The sequence below is a fragment of the Cucurbita moschata genome, unplaced genomic scaffold (assembly GCF_002738365.1).
Source record: "Cucurbita moschata cultivar Rifu unplaced genomic scaffold, Cmos_1.0 Cmo_Scf00002, whole genome shotgun sequence".
NCBI classification, from domain to species: Eukaryota; Viridiplantae; Streptophyta; class Magnoliopsida; order Cucurbitales; family Cucurbitaceae; genus Cucurbita; species Cucurbita moschata.
The window spans coordinates 6,723,902-6,736,205 of NW_019268518.1; the positions used below are offsets into that span (position 1 = coordinate 6,723,902).

Sequence of the window (12,304 nt, forward strand, 5' to 3'; positions counted from 1 at the left end):
AATTTGTAACCTTTTTTTATTAATATTATTATCCTTCTTTCTAATTTCTTTTAATATATTAATTACTGGAAGTTTTATTCCCAAGGAATAACAAACAACAATGTTTCCTTCATACCAACATCAATTTTGCATTATCAACCTTCAGAGTTTTTTTTTTATTATTTAATTAAACTATTGAGATCAAAATTTAAAAATTTAAAAATTTAAAATTATAGTACGATGATAATTTAATTTAATCTAAAGTTTTCAATAAAACTAATTTTGATATTTCAGCTGGTTGATTTGGACAACCGATTTTATTTGATTGAATTCAGTTGGTACGGATAATGAAAGTCTAAAATCTTAATATAAATTAATAAAATTACTTTTAAATTTTATATTTCATCTGAAAAATACTTTGAAATGTTCCAATAATGCATTTACTATGAGGTCCAACAAATTTTAAAAGTTTAATTAAAAATTGAAAAAGCTCTGATATTTAAAATATCAAGCAGCAATAATGCTATTTAACTTTATATAAAAAAATAATAATAAATTATCATCAATACGAGGATGAAAATAATCTATCGACCCCATTGTTTTTCAAACTATTTAATATTACTTTTTAAAGTTCATGAATATTTTTCATTGAAATTAATACACGGTTCGTTTCTCTTCTTTTTCTCAAGCTTAGCCAATCGCATAGTCTTCCCTCCCTTGTTTTTCTTCATCTTCTCTAGCCAGTAGCTACCTGAAAGCAGATGATTAATAATTGATATGAATCTTCAAAGTACAAAGATAGAATGAACTAAACAGACCACACCAGGTAGAAAAAAGGGTATGAACTCAATGCTTTGCTTTCATGAAGTTATGTCTAGGAGGTTGGCGTTGAGGGTCTCATAGTCAATCTAAAGGTCTCTTCCTTCAGCTATGTCATTTGAATCCTTTTCAACACCATTCGGCACCTCCTCTCTAATCTCTATCCACCCTTTTCGTTAGTAAATACTCAAATGATCTCCTTCTTCCTAAACAATTCTACCAATATCATGGGGAATTTTCTGCTGAAATTGTGATCCTGTTGCCTAATCAGTGTTGGATGATGAAAGTCCCACATCGGCTAATTAGGGAATGATCGTGGGTTTATAAACAAAGAATACTCTCTCCATTGGTATGAAGCCTTTTGGAGAAGCCCAACGCAAAGCCATGAGAGCTTATGCTCAAAGTGGACAATATCATACCATTGTGGAGAATCGTGTTCGTCTAACAATCAAAAACCCCAAGTATAATATGTAGAAAAGCAGAAGCGAAAAAGAGTTTGTTTTTTAAGCTAATAATGAAATGAAGCATACCCTTTGTAACAATCAAGCATTTTCTTTAGTTCCTGTAAGCCAGCTTTTATACCTTATATAAGAATTTAAGAACACATTAAGAAACAGCAACGTACAGATTCATAAAAACTGCAGGATAAGAAATGCAAAATATACCTCGAATAGTGAGTGCAAGAGACTTCCCAACTACGAAGATAATAAAGAAAACCCATAGAACTGTTTACTAGTTACTTAATTCTTCTCCTGTATAAGCGTTTCACATTGGAAAAAGGGAATGAGAGCTTCAAATAAATAGACTCAAAATCAAGTTAAAGCTAGGATTTCGAAGCCCATCTCTGTATCAAATACATTCTTGATGTGTGCAGAACTTGAAATGCTCGTTAGAAACAAGTAAAATATAGAGGATTTGAAGACTTTTTTCCATTACCTAGCCCTATGGATTGTTTTCTTTTCATGCAAGCAAAGAAAAAGGTACAGATGGGGACCAGTGTTTACCTTGAATGATTCACAATTCAATGGCTCCTTAAGTCTGGTGATGTAACGGGATTGATGCAAAATAAGCTGAACGATCCCAAATCCTCGGCAAAGTCAAGAGTTTTTCACCCAAGACGGTTTGGAGTATTCCAAAGAGGCCCACGGGTTCCAAGATAATAACTCAAACTGGAAGAACCTTGCCTTCTTGATCTATCTCCGTGCTGCAATTACATTTGCTTTCCTTTCCCTTCAACTTTGAGGTAACAGCATACTATGAATCAATGTGAAAAAACAGTATCCTTGATGGCAACATAAGCTTGATCTTGCAGGCCATTTGGCACCTTATTAAGTGAACGACACCCTATTCTTTAGCTCAACTTCTTAAATAACCCCATCAGAACCTGTGCCTAAGGGATGGGGTGTATTAAGATGAGATCTCATGAAAACGAAATCTGAAATTATTCAACTTTTTGAACCAGAGGGTAGTTCACAATGGTGAAATACTGGATTTCATCTCAGAAGGCAAGCTTCAATCTGTTGACAATATTAGTCCTAACAGTAATTAGTAATTACGATGAGGGGGGGAATCAAAACTTGAGACTTTTGAAGCCAATTAACATTAGATTTAAAAACATAGCAAGGGACAATATCTGGTTTGATATAAGAGTTCCCGTTCGACTTGAAGAAATTGTCCTTTTTATAACATCCTGAACAGATCGTATAAATCAATCATTTTACATTTGGGAAAAACTCTGAAGCCCATATATATGCAATGATCAAAACAACAATTTCGGTTTTCAACTCCAACCATAGAAGTTCGCCTGAAAGCTCAGATTGTTAAGAACCTCTTGAAGCACTACGTTTAACTTGAGCAGCTAGTGACCAAGAACCAAACCCAGCACTGCAAGTTCCTGAAATTGGCATTAACATTCTTGATCGTCATAGTTGAACTTTGAAGTCAAGCTCACAATAATATCTCAGATTGAACTGCAAGAGTAATGGAGCTAATTTCCATAGAGATAACTCGAACTGAACCTAAACCAACACATCTGAAAGTACAAGCTTGGCTTCCATTCTTCCCAAATACCACCCACATAAAATTTTCTTGAATGCAGTTCATCCCATGCTCAAGCTAGCACGTCATTAAACCCATGCAAGGAAAGTCTTGGTTGAAACTATTCTTACTACTGCTAAACCTTGCAAACAAAATTGGCCTCCTAGGATTATGACCATGGAATGGAATTAATCCAGCAAACAGCAGAAGAAACTTAGATGATCGGTCAGTAATCACAAAGTGAGGAAACCATATACAAGGATGTGTACATGAAGAAGTCATGAAAAATTGGGCCTCAGATAAGAATGGATGTAATAAAGAATCATCACGGAAAAAAAAGAAGTCAGCTCAGAATACAGAAGCATCAAATCTTGGTTCATAAAAGCAGACCTGGCTGTTACATGACTGCAAAGCACAGCCAGCAATCCAAGACCATACTTTCTTATCGACGTCATAAAGAAGACTCTTTCCTTGGTTCCAAGATGTAAAGCAGATCAGATTATCCTGTCCAAAGCACTCAAATCTCTCTGCCGATAACCTCAACAAAACACGAAAGTATTTAGGTGGCATTCTACTAATCTCCACCCACATAATTTTTGCATGATCTAGTTCCCAAATTCTCATGCTTTGAAGAGTGCTATAAAGACCAATCCTTCCAACAAGAAATAGGCGCTTCTGTGTACCAGCAACCAAATACCCATCCAATAAAGAACGAGGGAACCTAGCAGGAATATGTTCCCAATAGCCTGTATCCAGCCGATACATCATTAAACCAAGTGGAGAAAGAGCTTCCAAGTATAACTTGGAATCACAATATGCCATCTTCGAGGAGCAGAGATTTACAGCAGGCATAGTTTGATGAAGTGACCAACGGTTCAGCTTTGAGTCATAAACTTCAGTGGGCAGGGACTTGTCACCATAAATATCACTAGTCGCTACGACTTTAAATGACCGATCAGTCCGATCAACAACCAAAATCAGCTGCCTCTGCTGATTATGGTGCATACTTGGCAAGGCCCTCCACTTTTGTGTGAGGGGATTGCATACCAAGGTTTTGAAAGTTAGTCCATCAAGCCCAGAAAAGCAAACAAGACCGCCAGATGAACCAACCAACCAGAATGCCCAAGGAGGCAAAAATGTGAATGGAATCTTATACCATGTTTTTAATGGCAAGCTGAAGACTGAGCATTGGGGGGTTTGAGAATTCTTCCAAAATGTGAGAAGACAAGGCCCATGTGAAGGCACTTGTGCATGAAATTTAAGAAAACTAGTATCTTGAAGTATAGAATTCCACCTCTTACAAACAGAAAGAAGCCTAAAGATTAAAAATGGAGGAACTCTAGCTAAGATCTCGTTTAACAAATCTTCAGGCAGCATCGCCCATATACCATCTTCCATTTGAACATCTGGATGGGATGCTTTACTAAATGTTGTAACTGTTTCTTCATCTAAACCACGAGGTTTGGTCTTTATAACCTTCTGCCTCGAAGGACTAGTGTTTCTGGATCCTGCCCTACCCAATGGACTAGTATTCCTCCCCCCACCTCCCAGGGGCGACACTTGTTCAGCAACCCTATTGTCTTCACGAACAACCCCACTTCCCGAAGATTTAGAATCAACAATTCCAGACCCAGATTGAGAAGATTCCCCAATCCCATCCATGGCGATGGTCTAATTCACAAAGTACACAACAAAACTCCCCTATGCACTCTAAATGCAGAACAGAATTCAATATCTTCACTCCAAAAGATCCAAAAATTCCAGGCGAAACAGCACCTTTCAACTTCGGATGTCAAAACCTATCTCCCAAAATCTCTACCAAGTGCACAGAATAATCAACCAGAACAATCGTTCCATTTCAAATTGAACAGAATAACAGAATGAAAACGAACCCAAACTTCATTCTATCAGATCCTTAGACAAGAGAATCAGTCACTGACCCAAATCAAAAAACGAAAACATTTAATCCCAAATGAAACCTGACAGCGCCGAACAGAAGCTTTGTCGGCAGAGATGAGGCTTCTACCAGGCTCCGCCATGAACAAAAACCTTCCTTAGAGCTCGAAGATTAGAAATCCGGCATCCAAATTAAGAGCAGGACCTGACGTTAAAGAGAACCCTGATTCTCTCCATTCTCTTCCTTCCATTTTTCTCAAGCAAGTACTCGCCCGCTCTTTCTTCGGTTTTCTCCGCGAATATTTCTGGCGAATGATTTAAAATAAATAAGAAATATAATATAAATTGGAGGTTCAAATCCCCTACTCAGGTACGGTAATGCGTTCGTGAGACTGGATCCTCGCCGAATCAAAAGCCGCCACGTCAAATATCTCGATTTATATTTGATCGACCTGTCTGTTTTTATCTGCCTTCTTCGTGCTTATCCAATTAAAGAAAATGCCACCAGAGAAATTATATTATTAAAACATAGTTTAATTTAAATTTGGATTCTTCTTAATAATCATTAATATAACTTTTAAATATTTTTAAATTTCTATCTTAAAACTAATAATCACATTATTCTGGAATAGTTTATCGTTAAATTAGTGTGATGTGAAATTTTTATTTTTATTTTTATTTCAATTTGAAATTTTAGTTTATATTATTCTAATACTATCCTTAATATCAAAATATTCACCTAAAGATATTATTAAATATTATTGAATTAAAAAAATTATATCACGATCAAAAGTTGAAATTTACTCTTAAACTTTCAAATTGTTCTAAAAGTAATTTTCATTAAATCAAAAATAAAAATTAACATAATAAATAATATATAAAAAATAGTAATTGTATGTGACATTATTTACAATTATATAGAAGAAATAAGATCATGTAGTTAAAATATATTGTTCTATTCATTTACGTATTAACTGATGCGCCAAAAAAGTATATGATATTTATACATATTATAATAATTTTGATTGAAAACGTAGGTCTAAATCGGTTGTATTACAACCAGGTAAAAGTCAATAATTTCGAATTAATGTTAATAAACCAGTATTTCAATAAAAAAAAATTTATTAGTATTTGTTACGAGACACAAATGGTGAGATTCCACATCTACCCCTCCCTAACAAATATGACAATATTTGCTAGTAGTAGACTTTAACTATTACTAATGGTATCATAGCCAGACATCAAATGGTGTGTCAGCGAGAACATTGGACCCCAAAAGATGGAGCAGTGTGCCACCAAGGACGTTGGGTCCTAAGAGAGGGATTGCGAGATCCCACATCAGTTGGAGAGTGGAAAGAAATCTCACGTATTTTAGAACCTTGAAGGAAAATCTCAAATAAAACAATATTAGCTAGCAGTAGGCTTATGTTGTTACACAAATGTTTTATATTCGTCAAAACGAACTTAATTTAACGAAGATTAACATGGTAATAACTTTAGCGGTGAAAATTGATTTGGAATAATGTATAAAATAGGTGGAAGATGTAAGGGTTTTGCAGCAAAGGACAATACAGAAAAATGATGTACATTCCAATGGAGAAAGGCAGAAGGAAATGAATTGAATGGCAGAGACATAGCAGTAAACCACGCTCAGGAACAGTATTATTGTCACAACCACACATTGGTTGCAACTATTATAGAGCATCTCCGCAGAGCTATGTTTTCTGCCCTTAGTACCATGTCTATTAAAACCGGTTTCCTCAGCGGGATACAACGATTAATATAACGATAGCTTTTTAATGCAAAATAATAAGTTCGAAAATGACAATTTTCAAATCGAGACAGTGACACCCGAGTAAAAAAATCGAGTTCTCGTGCTGCTATACGACATTTATAGACAATTTAATTGTTTTTTTTTTTTGTTAATAATTAATAAAAATGTTTAATTATGATTTTATTGTCTTTTCCATTATTTTAATAGAAAAAGAAAGTGATTGTACAAAAATTAATGACCAATTATTATGTGAATTGAGAGTATTTGGCCCCACTTTTTCTTTATCCATTCCTTTGTTTGCAATATATTTAGGAAATAATAGATGGTTTGGTACATACGTGGCCCCATCAAAGCTAACTCTTTGAAAACATTGATGATTTTCATTTTCATTTTCACTTTTTTTTTCTTTGTCCACTCTGTCAAGTGGGCTCCACGTTGGGCGAAAGAAACGAAGCATTCGTTGTAAGAATGTATAAATCTTTTATTTGTAGATGTATTTTAAGATTATGAGATTGACGACAATACGTTATAGGCCAAAGCGAACAATATCTACTAGCAGTAGACTTAGTATGTTACACATGTTTGGTGGGTGTCAACGAAGATGCTGAGAGGTGGATTGTAAGATCTCATGTTGTTGAAATAAGGAATGTACCGTTCCTTATGAGAAGAAAATAAATCATTCGTTATAAGAGTGTGGAACTTTTTCCTTACAAATACATTTTAAAATCAAATTGAATTATAATTTACAAGTTTGAACTTTTGTATAAGAAATAAAGAAATAAAGAGTTCATATAAGACATAAAAAATTGAAGGCGGGGGCATATCAATGAAACGACAGCCATTTGCCAGCCTTATCCCAGCATCCAAACACCACCAGTACGGCCGTTCCCCACATAATCACACTACCAAACAAATGCCAATTCCAAACTAATCCCAAATTCAAAAAAGATAAAAATGTAAAAATAATAAATAACACTTTACTCTGCCGTATAATTCAATTACGGTTTTCTTTCGACTTTTCCTGTGGAATTTAGTGTCTTTGCGGGTACACAGCTCGATTTGACTTTGATACCATTTGTAACGACTCAAGTCCACCACTAGTAGATATTGTTCTCTTTAGCTTTCTTTCAAAGTTTTAAAACGCGTCTACTAAAGTGGAGTTTTCACACTCTTATAAGGAATGTTTTGCTCTTCTCTCCAACCAATGCGAGATCTTACAAGACTGTTACCTGATGTTTCTCTTAATAATCGCTTATAAAAGATACAAAACGTTCATTCCAAATTCCAAAAGGCACGCTATTACACATTTGCTCGCATTGACACATTAGCTGGTTGAAGATTAACTCGAGTGACACATCATCAGGACACCCACCTGGAATTGCACATCAACAAGTTTAATATTGGGTTCTTTTAAATTTGTAACGATTTTATGATCTATTGTAACAATGTAGTACGTACATTTTCAAATCGATAACAATTTTGATTTTATCATGCAAAATATTATTGTCAAGTTTTTATTTTAATCAAATTATTGATATGTACGTAAATAAACTATATTAGATCTCAATAATATATATTATTTTTTTCTCCATAAATGAACTAAATTGTTACCATTTACACCCATTTATGTGATTTTCTAATAGAAGATACGTATTAATCTGGAGAACAAATTATTAATTTTTTTTGGTTAAAAAATGGAAAAAAAAACTATAATTGTAAATTGTTAAAAATAAAAAATAAAAAATAAAAAATTAAATTACTAAGATGGAAAGAATTAACCGTACTTCAACGAGAGTGTACGAACCAAAGTATTTTTGAACTTTTACCCAAGGAAAAAAAAAAAGGTATTTTTCAATTAAAAAAAATTATAAAAAAAATAAAAAAGGCTGTGACGCAGTAAAAACAACCATCCAATCCTTGTCTCCCGTTATTCATCCCTGTACCCTACAAGGACACGTGTCATTCAGTCAATGATACTGTACCTTTTCTTTTTCACACATCACTGTCACCAGTGCACTCCTCCTTCAGCTCCTCTCCCAATAATGCCCACACGTGCTTCCCTTCCCCCTCCCCGCCGGAAAAGCCTCCATTTTCCCACCCCCCGATTCCACTCCCAACCCTAAAATCCAGAGCTTCATTTTCTTTTCCTTCTCACTTAAATTCCCATTCCCACCACTCGAACAAATTATTACCCTTCCTCCTCCGTACCTGGATTTGACGTTTTTGTTCTGACGGGAACTCGGATCGTTGTGGGGTTCTGGGTATGTTGTGTGTTTGTTTTGTTTCATGATCTGGGTTTTTTTTGTTCTGTATTGGGTTCACTAGTATTTGAACGAAGATGGGGGCGGTGACTTCGTCCATGGCGGCGAAGTTTGCGTTCTTTCCGCCGAATCCGCCGTCGTATAAGGTGGAGGAAGTGGAGGAAGGCAGCGGGAAGCTGGCGATGACGGAGGTGGTGGCGAGGGGAAACGTCGACGTTTTGAAGCTTAGTACCAAGAGAGGGAACCAGGTTGTGGCCCTGTATGTAAAGAATTCATCGGCTACTTTAACATTGCTCTACTCTCATGGGAACGCTGCTGATTTGGGGCAGATGTACGATTTATTTGTCGAGCTTAGTGTTCATCTTAGAGTCAACTTGATGGGGTTTGTGAACCTTTGGCTTTAAATGCTTTGTATGTAACTGATTTGAATCTGGGTTTTTGAAAGCTGCCTTTTGTCATTATGCCCTTTTTAGGTACGACTATTCGGGATATGGCCAATCTACTGGAAAGGTATGAACATTATTCTTTTTCATCTTGGTTAGATTAGAGGATGGAAATGTTTTGAATCTCAGGATCTATCCGCTTTGTTCTTAGCTTTGTCTGCTCTGTTTAAGGATGAAAAATGGCTGGCAAATTATGTTAAGAGTATTATGATTTGAAGTCTCCACTTCGTTGTTTTACTGAGTCGAATTCAGCTGATCTTTCCCTTTTGGATCATCCCTTTCTGCAGCCAAGTGAGCAGAATACTTATGCAGACATTGAAGCTGTCTATAGATGCTTAGTGGAGAGATATGGTGCAAAGGAGGAAGATGTTATCTTATATGGGCAATCAGTTGGCAGCGGACCGACTTTAGATTTGGCTACTCGTTTACCGAACTTGAGGGCTATTGTTCTTCACAGCCCGATCTTGTCAGGTGTTCGAGTCATGTATCCGGTGAAGCGAACATTCTGGTTCGACATTTATAAGGTTTACATTCGTTAATTCCTTATGTTACTTTTAACTATTTATTGCTCGTTAGTTATGTGTTATTGATGCTCGTTCTTTCATTTTCTGTATTGCAGAATATTGACAAAATACCATTGGTCAATTGTCCAGTTCTTGTAATTCATGTGAGTTTCCTTTCGAACATTTGGTGTTTACTAAGATCTTGAATGCTTGAACATGTGGACAGTTGGTGTACCATAGAGTAGTAGCGAAGTAAGCTAGCCATCAAACATGGACTGATTCATCAATGCATTACCATAAAATTATGTCTTTAAATGCAATGGAAAAGACATTGTGAGATCCCACATCGGTTGGAGAGGGGAACGAAACATTCCTTATAAGAGTGTGGAAACCTCTCCCTAATAGACGTATTTTAAAACTGTGAGATTGACGGCGATCGTAATGGGCTAAAGCGGACAATATCTGCTAACAGTGAGCTTGAGCTGTTGCAGATGGTATCAGAGCCAGACACCGGACGGTGTGCTAGCAAGGATGCTGGGCCCTCAAGGGGGAGTGGATAGTGAGATCCCAAATTAGTTGGAGAGGGGAACGAAACATTCCTTATAAGGGTGTGGAAACCTCTCCCTAACAAACACATTTTAAAACTGTGAGGCTGACGGTGATACGTAACGGGCCAAAGCAGACAACATCTGCTAGCAGTGGGCTTGAGCGGTTACTGACATTTAGCATAAAATTTTGAAGACTCTGAACAGTTTGACACCTTCCATTCCTTTACGTAAGTTCATTGGCATTTAAACCTCTTTAGACCAAATGCAGATATCATTTATTTCAGTGGATTTGACTTTAACATATCGCTTGAAGGATATAAAACACTTAATTTTCACGTTTGAAGCATGTCATGCTGCAGCATAGAATGAAAAGAAACATGAAGTGGATCAAGGCTGTTGCTGTAGTTCATATTTACACGAGTGTCAACCGACGTTATCCCTTGACGTGTATGAATGTCTGATCCATGAAAAGAAACATGAGCCTTGATTGAACTTGTTGGATATGTCTAGCATGCTAACTATCACCTGCCTATCAAATGATGCCATCTGACATATGATTGGTTTCTGGTTGCTACTCACTCACAAATTGTGTAATATATGTTCTTGTATCTTGATAGGGAACTGCTGATGACGTTGTTGATTGGTCCCATGGAAAGCAACTTTGGGATCTTTGTAAAGAGAAGTACGAGCCCTTATGGATAAAGGGAGGAAACCATTGTGACTTGGAACTTTTCCCACAATACATAAGACATCTCAAGAAGTTCATTTCTGCCATTGAGAAATCACATCTGAGGAGCGGAGTTCTTGGGCAAGTCACGAATCAGCTCGACATTCCGAGAAACAGCACGGATTTCAGAGAAAAATCTAGACCCAGTTCAGATCAAAGAGAAAAAACCAGAATGAGTGTTGATCAGAGAGATAAGCCAAGGATTAGCACAGACTGTAGGGAAAAGGTTAAAGTTGCAAATGACAACGGAGACCGGTCGAGGAAGATGTTGGATCGACCGGAGAAAGTGGCAACTGGTGTCGACCAGCCTGAGAAAGCGAGAAACAGCATCGACCGGTCTGCCTGCTGACTTCTCATTTCATAGCTCATAGCGCACACAATATCATGTGTACAACTTTCTTCTGATAGTCTTGATTGCATTGCGTTCTCTTGCAGGTTTGGGGACATGGTGAGATCGGTTGGACTATGCAACATCGACTGTTTCAAACCCACGGCAACACATGTATAGCGGAGCGGTCACTTGTGTCGACGCGTGAGTCTTCGTGAGTGTTAATGATTTGTTGGTTGGTTTGGTTTGGTTTGATCAAAGGGTCTAAAAATGGTTGGTTTAGCATTGAAAGTAAAGGTAGGAAATTGATTTAACCAGGAAGTTTGATTGTGCATCTTGTTTATGCTCACAACTAATAAATCTAACCCCTCTTCCCTCATCTTCCAAAGCTTGATTGTGTATGGTTTGTGTTAACTTTGTAATATCTCCACTTACAGAAATGGAGTTTCTTCCTTCAGAAGCTTTGTCGTGAACAAGTTTGGAATGTTCTTACTCTTTGTTTGTTGTGTAAGATCTAATTTTAACTTGTGTTGTAAGGGGCATCGTTTTACCATTACTGTTAGATTCATTTTCCTCTCTATTTGAGTAAAAAGTATTTATTTCAATCTTCATGGAAAATTTAATCCACCTCGGGGGCCGACGTCAAATGTATTTGTTAGTGGTGGGCTTGGATTGTTACATATGGTATCAGAGCCAGACATCGGGCGGTGTGCTAGTGAGGATGTTAGGCCTCCAATGGAGTAGATTGTGAGATCTTATGTTACTTAACCATTTCTTATTAGGGCGTGGAAACCTCTCTCCAGGAAATGCGTTTTAAAAAACATATTAAATTAAATAATAAAAAATTTATAATTTTAATGTGTCTTCTAATTATAATTTAATTATCTTTTAGTTTGACAATTTAAGAGGATAACAAGATTTAGACCTCTAATCAAGGTTGATACTATTTTTTAATATTATTTTTATTTTTTGAATTAATAAAGAGAGAG

The 12,304-nt window shown here is 36.3% G+C and overlaps 2 protein-coding genes across 8 annotated transcripts; one reads left to right on the top strand and one right to left on the bottom strand.

Moving 5' to 3' along the window:
* Positions 1–663: 663 nt before the first annotated feature.
* Positions 664–5,033, bottom strand: LOC111464947 (F-box/kelch-repeat protein At5g15710-like). 6 transcript variants are annotated; one of them, XM_023109260.1, is made up of 4 exons: positions 1,803–5,033; positions 1,464–1,547; positions 1,329–1,380; positions 930–1,040 (listed from the first exon to the last, which is right to left on the bottom strand). In XM_023109260.1, exon 1 carries the CDS (start codon positions 4,495–4,497, stop codon positions 3,184–3,186), a length of 1,314 nt encoding a protein of 437 aa, XP_022965028.1. In that variant the 5' UTR covers positions 4,498–5,033; the 3' UTR covers positions 930–1,040; positions 1,329–1,380; positions 1,464–1,547; positions 1,803–3,183. The 6 variants fall into 6 exon arrangements, with proteins under 6 accessions (XP_022965036.1, XP_022965028.1, XP_022965004.1 ...); XM_023109236.1 differs by having other exon boundaries at positions 930–1,054; XM_023109252.1 differs by having other exon boundaries at positions 930–1,061.
* Positions 5,034–8,551: 3,518 nt separating this feature from the next.
* On the top strand, positions 8,552–11,848 carry LOC111464324 (protein ABHD17C-like). 2 transcript variants are annotated; one of them, XM_023108482.1, is made up of 6 exons: positions 8,558–9,148; positions 9,240–9,276; positions 9,497–9,733; positions 9,829–9,876; positions 10,878–11,323; positions 11,423–11,848. In XM_023108482.1, the coding sequence occupies exons 1-6, from the start codon at positions 8,844–8,846 to the stop codon at positions 11,493–11,495; spliced, it is 1,146 nt and encodes a 381-aa protein (XP_022964250.1). In that variant the 5' UTR covers positions 8,558–8,843; the 3' UTR covers positions 11,496–11,848. The 2 variants fall into 2 exon arrangements, with proteins under 2 accessions (XP_022964259.1, XP_022964250.1); XM_023108491.1 differs by lacking the exon at positions 11,423–11,848 and having other exon boundaries at positions 8,552–9,148; positions 10,888–10,962.
* Positions 11,849–12,304: the final 456 nt, after the last annotated feature.

What these genes read in the sequence shown, in the direction of transcription:
- LOC111464947 (XM_023109268.1), bottom strand. Translation starts at nt 4,497, where the DNA reads ATGGATGGGATTGGGGAATCTTCTCAATCTGGGTCTGGAATTGTTGAT.
- LOC111464324 (XM_023108482.1), top strand. Translation starts at nt 8,844, where the DNA reads ATGGGGGCGGTGACTTCGTCCATGGCGGCGAAGTTTGCGTTCTTTCCG. An exon ending in ATGGCCAATCTACTGGAAAG is followed by an intron (nt 9,277 to 9,496) that starts GTATGAACATTA and finishes CCCTTTCTGCAG; the next exon opens with CCAAGTGAGCAGAATACTTA. An exon ending in GCGAGAAACAGCATCGACCG is followed by an intron (nt 11,324 to 11,422) that starts GTCTGCCTGCTG and finishes GTTCTCTTGCAG; the next exon opens with GTTTGGGGACATGGTGAGAT.